This window comes from Crocodylus porosus, unplaced genomic scaffold (assembly GCF_001723895.1).
Source record: "Crocodylus porosus isolate Cpor-Errol unplaced genomic scaffold, CroPor_comp1, whole genome shotgun sequence".
Classification (NCBI taxonomy): domain Eukaryota; kingdom Metazoa; phylum Chordata; order Crocodylia; family Crocodylidae; genus Crocodylus; species Crocodylus porosus.
In genome coordinates, this window is record NW_017728951.1 from 42,047,946 (window position 1) to 42,070,356 (window position 22,411).

The 22,411-nt window shown below is 43.4% G+C and overlaps 1 protein-coding gene across 4 annotated transcripts in view; it reads left to right on the forward strand.

The window, feature by feature from the left end:
- The first annotated feature begins 5,592 nt into the window (after positions 1–5,592).
- KAT6B (lysine acetyltransferase 6B) overlaps positions 5,593–22,411 on the forward strand; it is a 216,345-nt gene continuing 199,526 nt past the window's right edge. For 2 of the 4 annotated variants that reach the window (XM_019555899.1, XM_019555900.1), the window contains exons 1-3: positions 5,595–5,852; positions 9,707–9,786; positions 11,008–11,889. In XM_019555899.1, coding sequence (XP_019411444.1) covers positions 11,269–11,889 — 621 coding nt within the window. In that variant the 5' untranslated portion in view covers positions 5,595–5,852; positions 9,707–9,786; positions 11,008–11,268. Of the gene's footprint in view, positions 5,853–9,706; positions 9,787–11,007; positions 11,890–22,411 lie in introns of all 4 variants that reach the window. The other 2 variants (XM_019555897.1, XM_019555898.1) reach the window with 2 other exon arrangements.

The window sequence follows — 22,411 nt, forward strand, 5'->3', positions numbered from 1 at the left end:
TGCCCCATCTGCAGAGATGCATCTGGGGCGGCCACACAAATACAGGAGATAATGTGCTGAATTGTCCCCAGCGCCACTTGAGCAAGTTGTTTGAGCCAGGAAAGCATCCTGGTGGATGTTTTTATAAAGGTATATTTGGTAATAAGATGATAGATCTTGGGTGACATCCTGACTCTTTTGAAGTCAAAGGAATTTTTGCAATTGAATTTGATGGGATCAGGATTTCACCGTTTAACAGGTCCAAAAGAGATAAATAGGGGCCTATCGTTAAGCCAACATGAACAACTTTTTTTTCCTAAATGTATATCAAAATAATGGACTGTGATGATTCAAAAAAAGTGTAACCCATTGGATGAACGACATGCATTTTGAAAACAGACCCTGTGTATTTTTTAGATGACAAAGACCTTACATTTCAAAGCAGCTGCTAATTGGTTAACACTTAGCTGAGGTTTGTTTGTTTCACACAAATTAAGTAAAATGAAGTGGTTTAAACTGAAGGTTGAAACTGCATCCTCTTCTTGATTCTTTGGGGCCAAATTTCATCCCTGGAGTAACTTCACTGAGTTCAAGGAGTTGTACCAGGGATTAAGAACCTGATCCAGTGAACTCCAACACACAAATAACTGACAAATATTTGTAAGACTGGGCCCTAATTTATTACTTTTATATATACATAATGCTGAAATTAAGCACTGTAGGCAGATTTGAATCTAGCATTTTGTCTCTATGGGCATTTCTACACATGGTCCGGGGGTGGGATGGAAGTGCTTTAATTAGAGCAGCTCTGAGACTTGCTATTGTTCAAGCACCCTGAGCATATCAGCATCTCTGCGCTTTAAAATGACAGAGTGGGGTGCTTTATATAAACCAGGGAGGTCCAACCTTTTTGAATGTGGGGCCAGATCATGAACTTTTTATCACCCAGTGGGCTGGCGAGCCGTATTCAAAGACCTCACAGGAAGCAGTATCACATCACCCCCACCCTCCACCCCCAAAATGAAAGTACAGTGTTTACTTTAGTTTCCCGTCACAACACCTCAGGCCTCAGAAAACAGCTTGGGGGGGCTGTATGTTGGACAAGCCTGATCTAAACCTTGTTGAATGAGCTTAAGTTAAAGCAACCCACCGCCAGTTTGACGTGCAGGGGCGCTGATACACAAGATATGGAAGCTGGCTGGAGTGCATTAATTACCACGCTCCAGCAGGCTCGAGTTTTGTAACCCCACAGTTAAAAGGATTCTATTAGATAGAGCCACAAGAGCCTGGGTTCTGGAAATCCTGGGCATCCACAACTCCAACAGAAGTCAGTAGCAGCTGAAGGTGCTCCTCAGTGATAGGAATCGCCCTTAAAATCATGCTTTCATTGACTTGTGTCTGCAATTTGTGTGCAAGAATACTAGAGAACTATCTAGCATATGGATATGTGTCTACAGTGCAGTAGCTCAGTCTTGCATATCTTTTTTTTCATAGGAAAAAGTAATAAGATTATTAGAAATATCATAAAAGCAAGGAAACTGACAGGGGAGGGAGAATGGAATCAAACCACTTCCTATCCTACTAGGTGTAGGTACAATGCAGTGCTTTTGATCTTGGAAAGTATTTACTAGAGACCTCTTGTCAGGAGGGAGAGTAATATAGTACATTTCATCCTTAGGTGTCTAGACACCTCTCAGTTTTCAGGGGCATTATCTGGTGTTGTAACTCATTAGTGCTAATAGTAGTTATGGTCATGCAAATTGCCTAGAGTTGGATGGGCAAAGACATCCTTTATTATGATTTTTTTTTCTTTGCTTATACTAACTTCTTTCTCTCCCTAACATCCTTGTAATTTGTATATGCACCTTGTGCTAAATTTTGTTTCTAATTAAGAGGTGGTTTGCTTGTATTTGATTAAACAGTATACAATCTAGAGATGTCATATTTAACTTAATTTGCAAACTGCAATGCAGAGTGTTTGGGAAATAAAAATAGAGCTGAGTTAGCCCCCAACCTTCTAGCACCTAGGGCTTGTCTAACATTTTTTTCCAAATTAAAATGTCCTAAATTCATATGAAACAATTTTTTTTAAAGGCCAGTTTTTGGGACTTGGATAGTCTACTTTTCAAAAGGATGAAGGTAATTTTGGAATGAGTTAGTGCAGAAAAAAAACCTGTACAGTCTTTACATTTACCATGTGAACCGTATGGATATGCATAACATTAAGAATGTGAATAAGTATGTGGAAGAGCTTTTTGGGTCAAATAAGTGCTTTAAAACATGGATTTCTTCAGTATGTTATTTTGAACATTATTTTTTCTTCAAAAAACAAAACTTTTACAAATATAGCACTGCATAACATTTCCTTTTAGGCAAAACCATTTTAGATTGGGAAGAAATTAGGAAGAATATCTGAAAATAGCAACTTTTACTATTTCTATCAGCTCTGTAATGTATGACATTAGTACACTCTTAACTCCAAAATGGCCTAACAGATTGTCAAATTTTCCCTGGTGTTTTGTTTCCTGGACTGAGGTATGTCAAGAAAAGTTTCAGTTTCAAGGGTTTTTGGTCTTTTTACCACCAACTAAGCGGTAAGTCTTCTGTAAAAGGACTTTACAGTGAAAATGTTGATACTACATTCAGAATGCATTTCAACTGTAATGACATGCTGTATCTGTCATCATATTATGATTTTTACAATCTTCCAATAATTTAAAAACTTTTTTTAAACATAACCAAACCCACAGTATTACATGAACGCTGGGAAGGGTGAAAATGATTCTCCAACAAGCACTAAATCAACGCACAAAACAAAATTGACCTCCATGATGTTAAAATACTGCACTTCAAAAGAGAAAACACTGAGGAAATAACTTCAGTCAACAGATGTTGTTCCATAGATATAAACTGGAATAACATTTTCACCCAGTGGCTTTCTGTAAATAGCCTGCTTAGTTTTACACTGCTCTAAAACATCACAAAGCAGCTGCTTCGTATGTAATTTGCATTACTTGACTTCCAAAATAGTTGTAATAAACCTTAATGTTTAATATTAATATAGAAACTTGGTTCCCCTGATGATCTACATGCAATACCTGATCTGTTTCTTGGGCAAGACTGTTGGGATTTATTAAAGCAACTCACTTCCTATCTACTCTCTGCGTGGAGAGCTACTTTTTCTCTTTTTCCCACTTCTATACAGGAACTTCACAGGACTTTGTGGGTCAGTGCTTACAAAGAGACAATGTTGAAAGCAGCATTTTGCTCACCATGCATGGGAGGGGAATTTTATGGGACAGCTCATGCAATTACGCTAATCATGTTGGTAAGATTCAGACCCAAGCTGAGTCTGAAGGAGATAATGGAGTGAGTTACCTGTCACGCTATCATATGTTATCAGGCAGGTACCATTCTATTATAGTAGACTTTGCCAAGTGTGATGCTTTCAACCTAGGGCTAAGCATAAGCAAATATCTGAAGGTATTTCATATTCCAACTAATCTCTGTCCTCAGCATGTCACTCAAGACTGACTAAGGGTGTACCCCCAAACACACTGAAATCAGTAAGCCCTGACCCCTGAAATAAGTTCCTCCTAATAATATGCACAGCCTTCTAGAGAAGGGAACCATCCCAAATTTGATCATCCTCTGCCAACTCCATAATGATTGCTTCTAATATAGACTGGAGGAGGGTGGGGGTAGACAGTGGTGGCAGGCAGATCTAGACTCCCTCATTTTGGATTGAAGCTTCTCACCATGAAGGATTTCGCTGTCCATGGGTTTGTCCTCCCATGGATGCATGTAAAACCTCCCCCTCCTGCCCATTCAAATGATCTAAGGAGCCAGAGAATGCTGCAGGATGCTGGAAAATCATCAGAGGTTCATAATAACCACATTCCTCCCCAAAACCCAGCCCCACTAATCCCAGCCCTTCCCTCCAAGATGCCTGAAGTGTATTCCAGCTCTAACCCATCTGGCACTGATGATGACCCCTACCCCCAAACTTTCTCCCCCTCCTTTTTATTTGAGAGGGGGTGAAGCTCAATTTCCCACTTGCCAGCAGCAGATCAAAAAAGTGGGGAGGGACCTTGTCTGTCACAGCCTATGTAGATTAACCTTTCAATTAGCTGAGATCAGGTCCTGTGTTTTAGCACCAGTCCTTGCAATCTGCGTCCATTTAGCATTGGGAAGGCTTTGGGGTGGATTATTTTTGGGGGGTTGTTTCAATTAATAATCATAATTATTTGTGCTGGGGGCGCGTTGCCCCCCTCCCCCGCTTTCCTCCCGGCAGGGTCTGAGCGTTTGCCACCCGTCTTGGTGAGCCTGCTCCCTGCCCCCCCAGCCTTTTTGTGTGTTATTTTGGAGTCAGAAGAGGAGCCCCACGGAGGAGGAGGGCGGCCAAGGTAGAGTCTCTCTCTTATTCGACAGACACATGGGCAGAGCTCGTCTTTTCCTCGCCAGGGGGGTTCCGCGAGGCCCCCGCGGCCGGTGCCCCTCGCCGCCGGCCTGGGGCTGCGCGGGGGGAAGGGCTGGGGGCGGCGGTGTTGTTGTTGTGCTCCCGGCTCGGGCTGCAGCCGGGAGGGAGCGGGGGAGAAGCCGCGCTTGCTTCCAGGGGCGGCACATTCCGCAGGAGCCGCTGCCGCTGCCGCAGCTGCAGCCGCGCGCCCGGGCGGAGGAAGGAGGTCACTGCGGGCCGAGGTCAGCCGGAGCCGGCGGGGGGAGAGCGGCTGGGGCGCGGGCGGGGTGTGTTTGGCCCCGGGCCCGGGGGGGGCAGGGTGCGGCCCCTCGCAGCCCCCTCCTCCTCGGTACCAGGCTGGGGACTTCTTCCCCCCCCCCCACTGGGGGCTGCTGCACGTGTGTGCAGGAGATGCGCCGCGCTCCCCGCGCATCCTGCAGCGGCGGCGGCGGGCGGTGCGGCTGAGCCGAGGGGGAAGCTTGCGGGGCCCCGCCACCCTCGCTGGTGCCGCGCGGGGCGGGGGTGCGTGCGCGAAGCCGCTGCCGCTGCCAGGCACCTTGGGAGGGGGACGCTGGGGCCTCCCGCCCGGGCGAGCGGCAGGAGCCGGAGCAGGCGCGTGAAGCTCAATATTGAACGCGGTGTATTGGTGTGTGTGACGCGCCCGCCCGGGCTCACTGGTCGCCGGCCTCGCAGCGCTCACCCTCTCGAGCAAACTTCAGCGGCAGGAGCGTGTGGGGCGGTGACTAGGCGGGAAGTCGGAAAGACTGACGGCTGCGGCGGCCAATGGAAGGGCGAGGGCGCGAGACTCCTCGTCCCTGCTCGTACTCGGCTGCCAATCAGCAGAGGACAAGGCTGAGCTTGGGGCTGGCCGGGTCGAGGCGGGTGTTTGGCGGCGGCAGCAGCCAATGAAAGGCCGCGGCACCTCCCCTCTGACAGATAGGCGGGGTTTCGCGTGGAGGGAAGGGGCGTGTTCCGTGATTGACACGCCCCGCCTTCCAATGGGGAAGCTGGCTGGTTGCTGGGCGGGGCGGGGCCCGGGTGGGCGGTTGATAGGCACGCACCCCTGCCCAATGAGCTGCGCGCGGCGTGCGCGGCGCGGCCCAATGCTGGGCGGCGGGGGCGGGGCGTGGGGAAGGTAAGGTTTTAATGAGCCTCCATTGGGCTGTAATCAGTGTCATGTCGGATTCACGTTAACTACAACAGGGCGAAACAAAATGGCGGCGGTTTAGGTGAGCCGAGCGGCGGCGGCGGCAGGGGGAGCAGCGGCGGGAGACGCGGCGGCAGAGGGGGAGCGGCGGCAGCTGCGGGGCAGAGCCGGCGGCTGCAGCAGCCTCAGCATCAGCCCGGCAGCAGGGGGAGCAGCTGCAGCACCTGGAGGTGGCTCCTCCCCTTTCAGCCGCGGCCCCGCGGAGCGGTGAGTGGTACCCTGCGGGGGAGGGGACAGACGGCCCGCAGCATCCCTCCTCGGGGCGCAGTCCGGCTTCTGCTGCCTGGGCCTCTGGCCGCCGGCTCCGTCTCAGCGCCCCCTCCTGGAGCCCCTCGTGGGTGGTCGCTGCCCTGCCCCGAGGTGGCGCCCCTTAGCACCAGGGTGGCTGGATGGTGAGAACGAGCCCTGCCGTGGAAACATCGAGCATGACGTAAGCCGCCCCTTCCTCGCAAAGCCCCAGCCACGGGGGTCGGCAAGTGCTGACAACGGTTCCTTGGAAAAAACTTTGTCCTAAAACCGCTGTCCCAAGAAAGGTTCTCCCCAGCCCACGCGCCTGCCCGGCTGCCATCGAGCGTGGAGGCACTGCCGTGGCGCCTGGGTTGGCAGCTTCTAGTCATTGCCACCATTGTGGCACTTTTTGCCACTTAAATAGTTGTCCGGGGAGGCAGGTGGGAAGGGCTGGCAGGTACTTCCATGGCTGTCATGTTGTCACAGCGCTACTGGTGGTGCTGGTTACGGTCACATTGCTGCTTTTCAGTGTGTGATCTTGAATTGGCTAATGGGGCATTGCGGTGTGCGCACGCTTCCTCAAGTCTCAGGGTTAGGTTTGCTGCTTTCCAAAAAACATAAATAAGCCCTCAGTCTGTTTCTGAACTTGCTACAGTGCCTCCTTTCTGCAGTTGGCCAAGGTTCCAGTTTATTCACTTGTCAGAATTAAGGGCATATGTAATGAATGGGGAAGAATGAAATCACTGGCTTCATGATCTGAATAATTTTCAAGAGTGTTTTATGCACTAGGAGTGCATATCTGGTTTCTCTTTGTGTGTGTGTGTGTGTGTGTGTGTGTGTGTGTGTTTTGAGCATGAAGGAGACACTTCTCTTGAATCATTAAATGAGGAGGGGGGCGGTGGTAGGAAACTGAATTGAGTGGCTGCGTAATTCTAAATAATGAGCTAGATGAAAGGGGAGTTTATTTAATGCAATGGCAATTTTCTCTTCTTTCTGCACTCCTGCTGCAATCCTTACCTGACCCTGATGCTGCAGCAGAGAGCTGGCCTGCAGCTGCTCCTACTGCCTGTGTGAACAGAGCAGGTAGGAGGGAACTGAATGCAATTGTAGTTTGCAGGTCACCAGCAGGTTGCACAACTGGCTGTCTTCTGCTTCTGACTTTTTTTTCCTCTCCCTATTACATTGAGATCAAATGTTGGAAAGTTTATTTGGGCATAATGCTATAGGCAACCTGGGAGAATTTTTATGAGCTTTTCAAAACACTTTTCAATCAGACTTTTTATAAACTAGACTTTCTTCATGATAGGCTTTTCCCCCCTCTAAGCAAAAAAAACCATGTTTTTGAAAACTAGAAATATTTCTGAATAATCCCGATACTCCTTTAGTCTAAAGGAAAATGTCATTACAGGATTATAAGATTAGTGACTACACTCAAGAATGACATGTTCAGTCAGTGTATTCTTTAATTGGCTTTGGCTCTACAGTAGATGTATTCTTACAGCATGTATATTTGATTTCATTCTAATCACCATGCTATGATTCTGCAACTCGTGTATTTTGCCTCCCTTTTAACTTTTCATATTAGCTGAGCACTGAATAGAGGTGCCTTTTCTCCTACTGCAGTACAAGGCACTATGTTTTCCAAAAGGCTTGTATGCTGTATGTGCTATGCTAATGCCTACATATTAATAGGTGCCATCAAAAGTTTAATGATTTGGCTTTTAAAAGCCATGTGATTGAAACACTAAAACTTTCAAATCCAGAATAAGTGAGTATTTGAGATACCAAAATCATGGTGACTTGCAACTGGTCACTTTCATTTTAAGATTTCTGTGGTGAAACTAACCCATATTTGGGGAAGGGAATAGGTGCTGAAATTTCATTAAAATTGCTTTGAATGGTGGTAATCTTTTTGGGAAGACTATGAATAAGGTATGGGGAAAGCCTGTAAACTAGTAGAAGACACTATTGTAATAAAATGAAATTTGTGTACAGTTTTGTCCAGGTAGATACTTAAACATTGCAACTGTGATTGTTAACTGTGATGTCATAGGCATTGTATGGTGCTGGAGAAGCAGTAGTTCCTATATTTAGAAATCCTTTTTTCACTTAAATTGGAGGATCCTCTTTGCAGTTGTATGTCTTGCTTGAATGTGGGTTGGGTGAGTTCATCTGAAAAAGCTGGGTTTTGGTTGGCTCTGGGCTAGGATCAACAATGGTCTTCATGGTGCTTCTGAATGCTGAAAGGTGTTGAATGGATGGATTTATTTATGTGATAACAGAATATTGAGCAGAACTGTGTTACTGGGAAAATGTTTGCTATTAACAGGTTATTATGTATATTATTTACAGTGGACACTTTGCTCATTGGCATGGTGCCTGGCTATCCTGCCCCAGTAAATGCGTTCCAACAAAGCAAATGCATAACAGAAATTCCTTATTTAAATAAATCAAACGTTTGACCAGACAAGTGCTGCACTGTGTCCTGGAGCACAACACACTTGGGCTCAGAAAGATTGCTGAAGAAGGGAGACTTTAAGATGTCTTCTTTTGCCATAGAAAAACCCTTGCCATTTGCAGTCAAAAGGCTCCTGTGCCTCTACTGATACGCTCTACTAGTGTTGATTTAGTAGGCGTTAGTATGCAGGGGAATGTATGACACAGAGGGAATTTAAAGTAAACAGGTAAAAATGTGACTCTGAATGTATACTGCTGTGAAACTCTTGTAGCAGGCAGCAGGCTTAGCACTGGCCTTTTGCTTTATGTACACTCTTTTTCTAGTCATTGGCCAATAAAAATTCCTGTAACCCACAAGTTACAGTATTTATACTGAAATGCTTCATCAGTATCCTAGGAGCTTGGAACAGACCCTATACTGTATGTCTTGGAATTTAGTTGAAGTGATGTGGTTGTTTATATGAAATTAACCTAATAGTGTAAATTTCAGTAAGCTTAAAAATCTGGTAAATCTATTTGAATCAGCAGTTACAGTTAAAAGGGCTTAATTGAGCACTGACTTTCATCTCCATGAAAATCCATGGTAGTACCACATAATTTGTTTTTGTTCTGTTTTTTTTAATTGAAAGTTAATGAGTTAAAAATCTCTAGTTACATTTGCCACTGAACAGAATTCCTCAATTTTACCACAGGATGTTAACCATATAATATGGTCTCAGTGTGGGTTTCATTAGTATGGTATTTTGGCGAGTTGTTTTCTTCCACACTTAATTTCTGAGGCAGTGTTCAGGGTTAAGAATACCTCAAATAAAAGCATGGCCCCTGTTTTATTTGACAGTTCCCTTCCCCTATGAAAGTTGCAATAATATATCTTGTGGTCTTTGCTCTCTGTTCTTATCCATGTTCAGTGAAGTCCCAAAATAAGGCTGTTGGCCTAGCGTGTGGCTTCCAAGAAGATTGCTAGCATTTTTGTCCACATTGGAATATCAGCTTGTCAAAATCTGTTACAACTCCCTGAAATATGCGAAACAGTCTTTACACAGTTGAGTTTGTGTGCCATTTATGGGGCAGATTGGGTTTCAAGGTATTATACTACCTTTCTACTACCCAGCCACTTAGGTCAATAAGCTTCAGTCTGTTTTGCAGTTGTTCTCTTCAGGATTAGAACGTCTGAACTAGATGAGTATGATTATTGAAAACTGCAATTACTTTTTCTGGTTGTAAAGTAGTGTACCACACTTTCAGTTGTGCTGTAATTGGAAAAAAAAATCTTTGACTAGATCTGATTGAAAATACTATTTTACTATTTTTACAGTACATATGTGCCTTTTGTTATGTGGAACCTTAACCAAAACTTTTTTTTTTTTAATTTTTAGATTTTTCAGAACAATTGGAGAATCTTCCACTTGCCAAGAGTACTGATTGGTTGCAGTGCTAAGGAGTTCCATTCCATCTGGTATTATTTATAATTTTTACTTCATCTTAGTGCTTTAATACAAGATAATCCTGTGGGTTTTTGTGGGTTTTTTTTTGGTTAAAGCAGTTGTATCGTATCTGGATTGTGTTCAAGCTGTTGGTCAACTTTTTAAAGAAAATTTATTTTGAAGATTGCTTTATAAGGTATGTTCATTTTAACAAGAACATGACAACTGATTCCTTTTTCTTCTTAATGTCTGTGTATAGCTATTAGCATAACTTCCTGCGCTATAAAATGACCATATCCCAACCCCAAATTTGGAGGTCATTTAGTCATGTACAGTAAAGAAGATATTTGTTACTGTAAGAAGAAAGTGACTATCTTGAGACAAATACCACTGATAGATGAAGCATGGATGACTAAATTTTACGTGTGTACCATCCTACTAAAACAAGAAGTACAAATTTAATTGCATTATGCCTGTGAAAATTCATCATGTTGCTTCTTATTATTGAAGCTCTTCACCTTCTTTTGTAGACTTCTGTGTCTGTTGGCAGATAGGTCTGTGTTGGCCCTCTGTAAAAATGCAAGTATCTGTACATTCAGGGTGCATCGTTATCCCTCTATAGATGCTTGGGAAGGGTATAAGTAATAGTGAGAGGCTTATTGCAGTGCTAGTATCTCTGGATTTCTATATTAAAAGCAGAGCTTCAGTTTAGTCCCTATTTGAAAGAATGAGCATGGTATATTGAAAAGCTATTTTATTAAAGGATTTTCTAGCAGGGTCAATGATTCCTTTGTTATATCTATCAGTACAAAATCATAGTGTGTGTATATATGGTGCCATTTATTTTTTCTGGTGGGTGTCATAATGTGGCCTGTACAATGTTCAGAGTTTCAGGAAACTTTAAAACTTCTTTGGTGATTTACAGAACTGAATTTTTCTAAGAACCAAGCAGTGGGTAAATGGTGTGAAGTGGGGTGTCAAAAACAAGGGCCCTGAATATGAATGGAAATGTATGCAATCTGTGAACAACTTTTGCACAAGTAGAGTAATAGGTATGGCTGGAATTCTTAAACATGCATTACAAATAAAGTCCCATCTTCAAGGATAGTATGGGAAGCTGCACTTTATTGGAGCATGTTCATGTTAAAAAAAAAAAAAAAAAAAAAGACTCTCAGTACATTTTAATTTTTATTACTATTAATCTCTAGGCATTTCAGCGTTAACTGTTTTTCTTCTTTTCTCTATCTTTAAAGCTCTGTAAGGATGTTCTGGTACCATCAGGAGTGCAGTCATTCTTGCCTTTCACATTGGTAAAGTAATAAGGAATTTCAGTCTGCAGATGTTTCTCCGCCTCTTCTGATTGCTTGAGGATGGATATTTATGAGACGCAACTAAACAGCACATGGGATCATCTGATTGCTTTCAAGTTGTGACTAACATCTGAAAGATTCCTTAGAAGGATAAGGAGGAACCTCTATGGGTAACTCTTGGCTGGAAGCAATTACTGGTCAACCATGGTAAAACTTGCAAACCCACTTTATACAGAGTGGATTCTTGAAGCTATACAAAAGGTTAAAAAGCAAAAGCAAAGGCCATCTGAAGAGAGAATTTGTCATGCTGTGTGTGCTTCCCATGGATTGGATAAGAAGACTGTTTCCGAACAGTTGGAACTAAGTGTTCAAGATGGTTCTATTCTTAAAGTTACCAACAAAGGCCTTGCATCTTACAAGGACCCAGATAATCCTGGACGTTTTTCATCTGTTAAACCAGGCACTCTTCCTAAATCTGGTAAGGGATCTAGAGGAGCCTGTAATGAGCTTCGTAATGTGGATTGGAATAAACTATTGAGAAGAGCAATTGAAGGGCTTCAAGAACCAAATGGCTCCTCCCTGAAAAACATAGAAAAATATTTGAGAAGTCAAAATGACCTAGCTCATATTTTTAACAATCCTACATTTCAGCAGAGATTGAGGCTGGGGGCCAAACGTGCTGTAAATAATGGAAGGTTACTGAAGGAAGGACCTCAATATAGGGTGAATTATGGCAGTTTGGAAAGCAAAGGAACTCCAAAATATTCCAGTGGTTTCCCAGCTTCTCTCCCACCTGTCAGCCTCCTACCCCATGAAAAAGACCAGGTAAGTGTGAAAAAATGGACACATCTGGAAATGTGAAAAAATAAATTAAGATAAATGACAGTTCCACTTTTTTTGTTTTCGTTTTATGTTACATGAAGCTCCTTATTATAGCTTGGGAGAATGTTTTCGTTGTTCAGCATTAATCTGTATCCTCTCTATAGTAGGAAAAGTGATATCTTCATTGCTGGATATATTTTTTGTGAACTGTGTATTGCGCTGCTTGGTTCTTAGATAGGCAAGAGTACCCATGTGAAAGGTGTGCGCGCTGAAGTTTTGAAGATTCACATGTCTTTCCTGTCTGTTTTACCAGTTTGGTAAAGTGGTGATGTATTTCCAGTATCTTGAAACAATTTGGTACTGTTGGACTATTATCATCTCTTGTTGGATGCAGTTTCACTTGCTATCTTCTAATAATTTGTTATCTTTTAAAATCATTAAGTAGTACTGGAACAGTAATAGTAAGTAGTAGGTCTCTTAATACATTTCGAACATAGTCTAAATACCTTTTATTTTAAAGTTATTGTTATTCCAGTTCCTAATAATGAAATACAAAGGCTAATTGTGACTACTAGTAATCAAGTTAAAGATGTTAGCTAAGTGTCTTGCTTCCTTCCCATCATGCACAGAATGCTTTGTGGTTCTAAGTGAGCTGAACACTTCATGATTTCCTATATATGCAGTTGAAGTGTTGAGTAAATTTAATAATTTCTAAGGAATGGGGTGGCAGAGGAGCAGCAGCAAGAGTTCTTGGTCATTCTGTGCTTGGAAGTGGTGGTGTGCTTTTTAAAATTTCAGTATAGTTCCTTCTACTCTGAATTCTGCTGTCTCTTTGTGCTTTAATTCTTTAGGTGGAACAGCGAGAGAGAGAGAGAGAAGAAATTCTGGAATGTTTTATCAACTTGCTAAAGATATGTTTAGTAGTACTCTTTTCTGACCTTGGGCATCCCAAATTTATATTTCCATTGTCTGTGTTTTGGGGGATATCACCAATATCTTTATCTTTCTCATTGGTAGCCTTTGCTTTTGTTTTGCTTGGCATTGTTGTAACCACTGCACAGTGCAGAAACTATTAGCATGTGCAGTTGATGGTGGAGTGAACCTGATTAGGGTCTTGAGTCTGCAAACATTTGTGCTCCTATGGTTATTTTTGTGAGTTTCCATTTATTTAAATAAAACCTCTTGCATGTATAAAGTGTGTGCACCTTTAGGTCTTAGACTTGAAATGGGAATTTATGAGAATTACTTGCCTAGTAATTATTGCTACCTCCATGCACTAAACATTTAATTACCCCACCAACTGGCAGCTTTATCACTACAAAGTGCCTTTCTTGGAATTCTTCAGTTACTTTGAAGTGAAAAATGTAATGAATTTACCAAGCGACAAGAACATCCTAACATAACAGAGCTTCCTGTATCCTCTCTGGAAGACACCTCTGTAGAGTCTAGCATTTATTGACTTGTATCCATTGCTAAAACACGTCAAGTAGGGTTATGATGCTGGGAAGTTGAGTCTTAACTATAGCACTAAGAAATTCTGGTATGGCTTTAATTTGTCTGTCAAAACTTAATCAAACAAACATTGTTTTCTGTCAGCTGTTACAACAACTGAGCTTTTGCTGTATATGACAAAGGTATGAGGTGGGTGTTAAAACATACGCCACCTGGTTTCTAGCTTCAATAAAGTACTTAAGTCCAGATCATCATCAGCTGGTGGAACTGTGGATTTCAGTAGAGCTATTCAGACTTGTACCAGCTGAGGCTTTGGCCCCATGGTGCATATATGAGAAATTCTGTCTTATAACTAAATATGGCAGTGTTCCTATATGTAAAAACAAACATGCTCACTACCAGTTTCATCACTGTTTTAAAACAATCAATCTTTTTAAACTCCTTAAACAGTTATCTTTGTAATTGTTCATCTTGTGGAGGTGCTTATTTGACATTCACAGTGCTTCATTACTTAAGTAAACAGTTCAGCTCTGCAGGAAAATTGTTGTGCAGCTTCTTAACTGAAAAGAAAAACCATTCGCAGTAAAAGAGAGGACCCTAGCATGTGGCACTGTTTCTTAATATTTTACACAACCCAGCAAAATAGGGGATTGGCATCTAAATCGGTGGTTCTCAACCTTTTTGGTACCAGGACCCATTAATGTTTACAAATGTCCAGTCCCAACCCAATGCCCCTCACTCCTGAGCCACTGCCCCCAAGTCTGCCAGCCTGAAAGGGGAAGCCCATGGCTTCCCATGTTTTTTCTCTTTTAAAGGAGAATCAATTTTTAAAGCTTCTTGATCTAGTTTTGAAGCTTGTTTGCAATCCTTTCATATATTCTTGTGACCCATTTTTGGGTTGCGACCCATGGGTTGAGAAACACTGATCCAGAAGTTCATAGATTCATAGATTTGGTTTCAGATGCTGTGTGGGATTCTTTTCCTTTGGACTGTAGAGCTATGCTCTGGCTGATGTTGCCAGTTTGGTTGATCCATTACAGCCAAGGATTTCCCCCCCGCTTTAATGGGAATGGAAGGAAAGGAGCGGAGTTACTGCTGCTTATGTGATCTTTGACTACCACTTGGAGTTTCATTGAAAATCTGCATGGGTCTACAGGGGAGCATGTGTTCAAATGTCAGTTTAGCTTCCTTGAAATTGGACTGTAAGCTGTGTAGAGATGTTTCCAAGAGTTCCTAATGATATGAGACTGGAAGCATTCAGTGCAGGTTTCCTGTTTTTTGGTATCCTTTTGTTTCTTTCCATCTGCATGAGGAGGTGGAAGCACCTGGCTCACATGCAGAATAAATTCTAATCAGAAGTCATTATTTACATCAGCCATGTAGTCTGCCATCATGTGTGCAATAATACATCAGCAACTGTATACTCTGCAGGCTCTATTGGAAAACGTGACTGACTCTGCAAATTAAGCTTCCAAAGGGCATAAAAAATTAATCATATTGAATACTGGGGTGTGTCTGAGCTGAGCAATGCAGATGGATTATAATTTTAAAATATTTAATTGAATGGCTGTATTGGTGGAACAAACCAAATCTCAGCCTCTCAGGCTAGTAAGTGAATGGAAAATATACAAAGCAGGGTGACAATATCTAGCTCTCTGGGTCATGTTTTAAAAATAGACATCTTAAAGGTATGCTGTCAACTGAAAATAATAGTTCCTGGTAATTCCTAAAACAACTAGAACAGAGATCAGAAGGTAGAAGTTCTGTGTGTTTTTTGGTTTGCTGAAGCATGTAGGCACTTTGGCCAATCTGACTTGAAAGAGGTTATAGATAGGGGTGCACCAACAGATTTTTGGGGCCGATACCGATAGCTGATTTTTTTTTTTTTTTTAAGGAGACTAATACCCATCTGACTTCTGATGCACAGCTCTTCAGCTTGAAGAGCTGCATCCAGCTGGTAAGTTTGGTGTGGAAAGGGTGTGTTTGGGGGGCAGATAAGGGCCCCTGTGGTGAGGGAGGGAATGGGGCTGGGGCAGTGGCAGGTGCTTACCAGGCAGGGCGGGGAGGAATGTGGGACATGCCCTCCTGGACAAGTGGTGGGAGCCACCACAAGAGCACCGGGCGACCTGTGCGCAGCGACGGGATCGGCCTTTGTCCCGTGCCTACCCTGGCCCCTATTAAGCTGCCTCATCCCTACCCCACACCCTCCGTCACCGTGGGGGGCCTTGATCTCCCTCCCCCCCCATGCCCCTTCCCCTTCTACCGCACCAGACTTATCAGCTGCATGCAGCAGTCCAGCCCGGCTCCTCACTGCCTGTGTGCTGTGCTGTAGCTGTGCGCGTGCACACATGGGCATTTAATGGACAAATTATCTGCTGCATTGGGCTGGTGTCTGATACAGAAAATTGTTCTTTATATTGGTGGCGATGTAATATAGGAATGATGTATCAGTATTTATAGAGGATCTTTTCAGGTACATACTGTCTTCTTACCAATTGTTTTTATTTACCCACCTTTCCTCTTACCTTCTCCCCTAAAAAAACAAAAAAAACCCTGCAGGAAACTATTTGTCTATAGTAGGGGTGTGAACAATGAGAAGAGGGAAAGTTGGGCCTGAACATGTTTGATTAAGTTTATCTTGGGGGTGATCCAGCAGACAAATACAAATATGCCTAAAGCAATGGAGCTGGATAGCTGAAAAATGGAAGCAGTTTTTTTTAAATATCAGAATGTGACTTAGGATACTGTATTGCATGATTTAAAAAAAAATTAAATGGATCAATTTTAAAACATGAAATATTCCCTTTTAAAGTGTGTATTTTAAAACCATGTTTATTTCTGTATTAATTTTATGAATGTTGAATAAACATCTCAAATGATCTTGATGTACAATTTATACCTTTCTCATTATAACCTCATTGTTTAAACTGTTCCAAAATGAATGTAATATTGGTGCTCAGGTGAATATGCAGAAAGAGGTCATACAACTTGCAAAGTTTTATTAGAAAGGCTTTATTTAAAAACAAGACACGGCGTATGCATTGATCATCTGAAAGGGTTTAATCCTTTCAGATGAAAGGGTGCATGTCTACAGCAGTGGTTTTCAGCCTTATTAGAATCAAGACACCCCTCTTAACGCTTAAGCCGTCCCTTTGAAAATGACAGTTCTTAACTTTCTTTCATTTCTTGAATACTGAAAAATAATAGAGCAATTCTTCTGCAACAGGTCAGAATGCTCTTGACACTGGATTCCTACTTGAAATTTGTGGGTTTGTCTCATGAATAATATGTAGGTGTTCATACATTTAATACTGCATGGCACCCTGCAGCACCCTTGAAAGGACTTTATATACCTTAGGGTGCCATGGCACACTAGTTAAGAATCACTGGTCTAGAGGTTTGTGACAGATAATGTACCCATAGGCCTGTCCTGTGTTCAGCTGGTCAAAATATTTCAAGCTTGAATTGGGAGATACTATGTCATTTGATACGTATTTATTTATCTTACGGCATTCATAGGCCTCTTAAATGTCTGTAAATAATTCGACAGTTGCTATTTTTTAAGCAACTGAGTCCTGGCATGAAAACCTTTCTGTATATGATTTTTCTTTCCCTTTCAGTTTGTCTTTATAAGTTGACCTTACTGCAAAAGCAAGCTGTTTTTGTTATATTTTGACCCTCCCCCCTCCCCCCCATTTAATTCTGTTTTCACTGACCTACATAGACTTAGCTGGCTTTTTAAATTATAACTTGGCATGGGTCGAATTTCAATTTTCTGGGATTCTGCTTCTGCCAGGGCAGACACGGGGTGTTCTTCCTTCTGTCTGTCAGGCAGGGAGCCAATCTATAGAAGAGTCTTTGGCACCCAGTCTTCATACTTTTTCTCCTCCTACATGCTCTGCTCCTCAGTTTCCTGGTTGTCTATAAGAAGACAGCAGGAGGTTGCTGCTTGAACTTTCTTCTGCACCTTCTTTCTTCTGGCCTCCAGATGTATTGGGAAGCAGATGAGCTGGATGGGAAGAAAGAGTTCCCCCCCAACCCCCCATTCATTCCAAAATGAGGCCATTATGCCATGCCCATTGTCTCCATGGTCCTAGGACCTTCTCTTGTTAGTCTGTAGAACCATACCTATATGTCCCTTGGTGGTAAACAGCTTGAACAATATAACATAAGACTCCATTTTCTAGCAGTTGGTGCTTCTGCTTCTTCAGTCCAACTTTGTCTGGGCTCTGGTATTATGGAGAGACTGCATGTCAGAAGACTTGTGACTAGAGGTGCACAAATACATCGGTCCAGTTATTGGATTGGTACCGATTTATAAAGAAAATTGATTGTATCAGAAATTGGTTTGATTTGGCTGATAAATGCCTGTGTGTGCGGGCAGCCATGGCACAGCACGTAGGCAGTGATGAGCACAGCCTGGTAGCTTGGAGAGCTGTGTGTAGCTGGTAAGTCTGATGTGGTGGAAGGGGGGGGGAAGAAAGGGGCATGGGGAGCAGATCAAGGCCCCTGTGATTAGGGAGGAGTGGGGCTGGGTAAGTGCTACCTAGCTGGGGCAGGGTGGGTCCAAAATGTAGCTGTGGCTTGGGGGGGGTGGAGAGCTGCTGCTGCTGCTGCATGCTGCTAGTCTGGGAGCTGCTGGTCCAGTGCTTGCCTGGAAGGGCATGGGCGGGGGAGTAGGGCTGCACCCCCCCCCACCCCCCATGTTCTCCTGGATGAACAACGGGAGCAGTGGCGGGAGCTGCCAGACCAGTGCACGAGTGCCGGACCAGCGGCTGTTGGATGAATGGCACACAGTGGTGGGAGCTGCCTCTCCCCCTCTGTTCCCCCCAGATGAGCCATGGTTCTGTCCTATACCTGGCCTGCTCTGGCTGGGCAGTGCTTTTCCCAGCCTCACCCCCGCTCCTCCCTCACCATGGGGGCCTTGATCTGCCTCCCCCCCTCCCTTTCCACCACATCAGATTTACCATCTGCACACAGCTCTCCAAGCTGCCGAGCTGGTATCAGAAATCAGATGGGTATCAGCCCATATGCCTCCTTAAAAATTGGCTATTGGTATTGGCCCCAAAGATCTCTTGGTGCACCCCTACTTGTGACTCTTAAATCCAAAATTACTTGCATCTGTCCTGAAGTTTTGCTTGCAAAGATTTATCTTCTTCCTTTTATTTTGAGATGTCACAAGGAAGAATATACTGTTGCTGTTTCTACAATGAGTTTGTCATGATTTTCATCTCTCAGTAGTTTTGCAAGGGCTCCTGCCTGTCATACCAAAGGATAGATGATGTAGATGGAGGGTTTGCTAAACATGGTGTTGTTTTGTGGCCTGGCTTTTATAGATAATTTTGGAGTTAGTAGTACGCCTGAGATCTCAAGTTGAACTCAAGTTCCATCAGCCAGATTAGAAGGAGAAAAAAAAGACGGAGACAGAGAACACTGCAGACGGATACAGGCAAAGGGCAAACCTAACTTCTGTCGTTTTAAAAGGGGAGTGGGAGTGTGTATCAGCTGTTAGTGTGCATGTTCCTGTAGTGCAAGGTACCTAAATCATTAGTTCACTTTAAACAAAACAGGGTTAAAGTTGGGAGTGGTGTCACTACTTATCACTATGCTTTTGTAACAGGGGGTCCTTCTTGGGGCCATTTTACCTTTTAGCCTGCCCACCTGTTCTTGCCTACCATGCCTTGATATTAATTAACGATCTTAGTAAGTGGGAGGCTGTCCATTTCTTGCCTCAATGCCAGGGGGGTGCTATGTGCGGCTTCGTACACCGGAGCCCGTGCCTTGCAGATGGCATCCTCTGTTGTCAACCTCACTAGCCCCATTCTGGGCCCCAGAATCCTACTATTTGAACCCCACCTGGATCCCTCCACTCAGGCTTCCTATTCTGCCTTCATTCCCAGCTGCATAGCTCCCTGAGCTGCTTCCCCCTTACAGGTGTGGTCCCCCCAGGACCTTTGGCTACACTGGCCCTGGCCTCACTTCCAGGCCAGTCAGAACTCCAGACTCTCAGCTCTGGGCCACCCTTGTGGTGGGCCCCTGGCCCTTTGACCCTTCTGGTCCTGGCCCCAGCATTGACCAGCCGAGGGATGTCAGGACAGGTTTCTGAGTCTATGGTGCCACTGTCTCACTGGGGTCCACCTTCCGGGCCCTACAAGGGAGTAATCCACCCGGTTGTGGGAGCTGGGGTTAAGGTGCCCTGACCTGCCTTTCACTGAGGTGGTAACAGGCCTGGCATTTCCTGGGGGCTCCCACACCATTGAGAGCCCCACCATGCTACCCACTCCTGGCAGGGTGCAGTTTTAGGTCAGGACCAGGAGCAGAAGCCTCCTGACCATCCCCTACAGCTCCTCCCATGCCTCCAGGGTGTTCCATGAAGCCTTGCAGCCAGGTGATGTTGCTGCACTTCCAGCCAGCAGCAAAATGCCCCGTTTATATGGGCGGCTAGAGCTCTAAAATGGTTGCCTTAATCAGGCACCTGCTGGCTGCTTGGCTTTTGTCTTTAAAGTGGCAGGCACAAACAGTGCCCTGCCACACATTATCTGAATCAATCAATGAAATACAGGATTTAAAGATAGAGGCCTTGGAACTTCCTTCATCACTGGTCATCACATATATGGACATCCTGGCATCCCTTGACCTTACAGATGTATGAAACCATCCTGCTAGTTCAGCTGACGTCCCTTAGATTCTCAACAGGTTGCTGTACTTCAGAACATTTCCATATTATTTGTACATACCTCTGTTCTTTGAAATTCTGACAGCATGGTGACTGCAATCTGCTGCTGTTGCTTGTCAGGCAACTGTAGGTAGGGATGGGAAACAATTGTATTGTTATCAGGTGATGATAACATAAGCTGTTAAGCTATAACTGTTGCTGTTTGTGTGCTCCTCTCCTGTAGTGATACAAGTAGTGACACCACTCCCAACTTTAGCCCTGTTTTGTTTAGAGTGAGCTAATGATTTAGGTCCCTTTGTATCACTACAGGAGCATGCACACTAACAGCTGATACACACCCCAACTCTCCCTTTAAAATGGTCAGCAGTTAGGTTGCCTGTATCTGTCTGCAGTCTTCTCTGTCTCAGCCTTTTTTTTCCTTTTAATCTGGTTGATGGAACAGAATCCCAGTAGGAGGTCAGATAAGCTAATAAGCCATGCTGGGTTGCCTCCTTGTATTTACAACTGGGGCTTTTACTAAATTTGGAGAAAAGCTCCTTCTCCCATCTTGGAGCAGGTATAAAATAAAAAAAGAAGAAAGTGCTCAGTTTGAAGTTCAAAACACTGGAGTTACAGTTCCAGGTTTTTAATATAGCCATCAGATAAAACTGACTGCTAAGAGCTAGAGTACCTCTTTAGTCACTGATGTTTTCTGAGGATTTCCTGGGTTTCAGAATGAGGGCCCCCATTTAGTGAAACCATCTTTGTAGTAAATGAATATCTTTTGGTTTTTCTCTGAATGCATCTTCATTGCTGGATTCCAACCCTTGTTCTTCCCCTTCCTCTTCCATTTCCCACTTCCCCTGATGGAATGCATTCATAAACTTTGGCTCCAAGGCAGAGGCAGTATACATCTGCATAATAGAACCTGGGATGATTTAGGTTTTGTCTGAAATTCCTTTTTAATCCAGCATGTCCTGATCAGGTTGGAGAATTTACCAGTGATTTACCTACCTGAGTAATTGGGAATGGCCCAAGTACCCATGGGGGTTCCTGAGTGAGAGTTCCTTCATTTCCCCCCCGCCATTAGGTGGAGAGGAGACTGGATTCCTGAAAGCCCTTTGTACTGCTGGTCATTTAGGACTCATACGTGTGCACAGAGCCTGCTCTGACACATCTGAAATACAGCGTATTAAACCAGACTCGATTAATTGATTCTGCTGGAGCATGGAAACTGATGTGTTCCAACAGCCTTCTGCATCACATGCTAATTAAATGTGTATCGGCATCTCAATGCTGCAAAAATGGCCGTGGGGTTCTTTGAAATAAAACTCATTCAATGAATTTTAGTTCAGAGTGCCCTTCTGCCATTTTTTCCTGTGTGGGGGACACTGATACACATTTAATTTGCATGGCTTGCTAGTTAAATTGCCAGGTTCCACATCCCACAGCACGTGTAAACATGCCCTTAATTATACTTTTAGACCAATTTCCGATCATTTATATCAATATACCTGTAACAGAATAGAAGTTTGGCACACACAGACTCATTTAAAAATGGCAGAACCTAGTGAAGAGCTGCCCCCCACTACCCTTACCAAAGGATGAATGAATGTGTTTTGTTTGCTACTGATCTAAACTATACTGCTTATAGAAAACTGCATAATTTAGCATGGTTCTGCATCTGGGTTTTTTGAATGTCTGTCCCTAGCCTTAACAATAATTATGTTGGCTCAGCCATCTTCATTTATCCAAGCAATATAAATGCCATGTGCTATTGATAGACTAAGTCACAGAGCAGTTACCATCTACTGTCTGTGGTTACCACCAGGACACAGTTTGGGAGAGTTCTGTTGCTCATAGCAATAAATGACCAATTTTTAGGATGATGGTATAATGTGTTACATTATTGGTTTATTAAAGCAGCAATGCTTTGCTTACAATGTGGGCTCTAGAATTCCAGAGACTGCCTAGTGCATTTTGATTTCGTATACAGTGCCTCTTCAAAATGAAAACAGTCATTTTATTGTACCTTAGTTGCAGGAAGGCATGTGGTGGAACTTAAGCAGTGACTTAAGAAAGTTTCACATGTCATTCACTATTAGACTGCAGACAGAGATTGCTATTATTTTTATCACCTGTCTGAATTTTGTTTCATTAGCAGGGATCCTGGTTTTCTCTGATTAAATTCCCTGAACTCTCTGATTAAAAAGCCAAAAAAAAACGTTTTTCCATGATTTAAAATGAAATGCCACTGTATATATAGTTATCAATTTAACATGTTTTATTGATACATTGACACTTTTATAGCAATTTGGAAGCCTACCAGTGCCTCAATCATTGTAATAAAATAAATTCTAAATACCTATATATTTTGGCATTTGACTCTGTCTTTTTGCTTTTTGTTTGTTTTGTTTT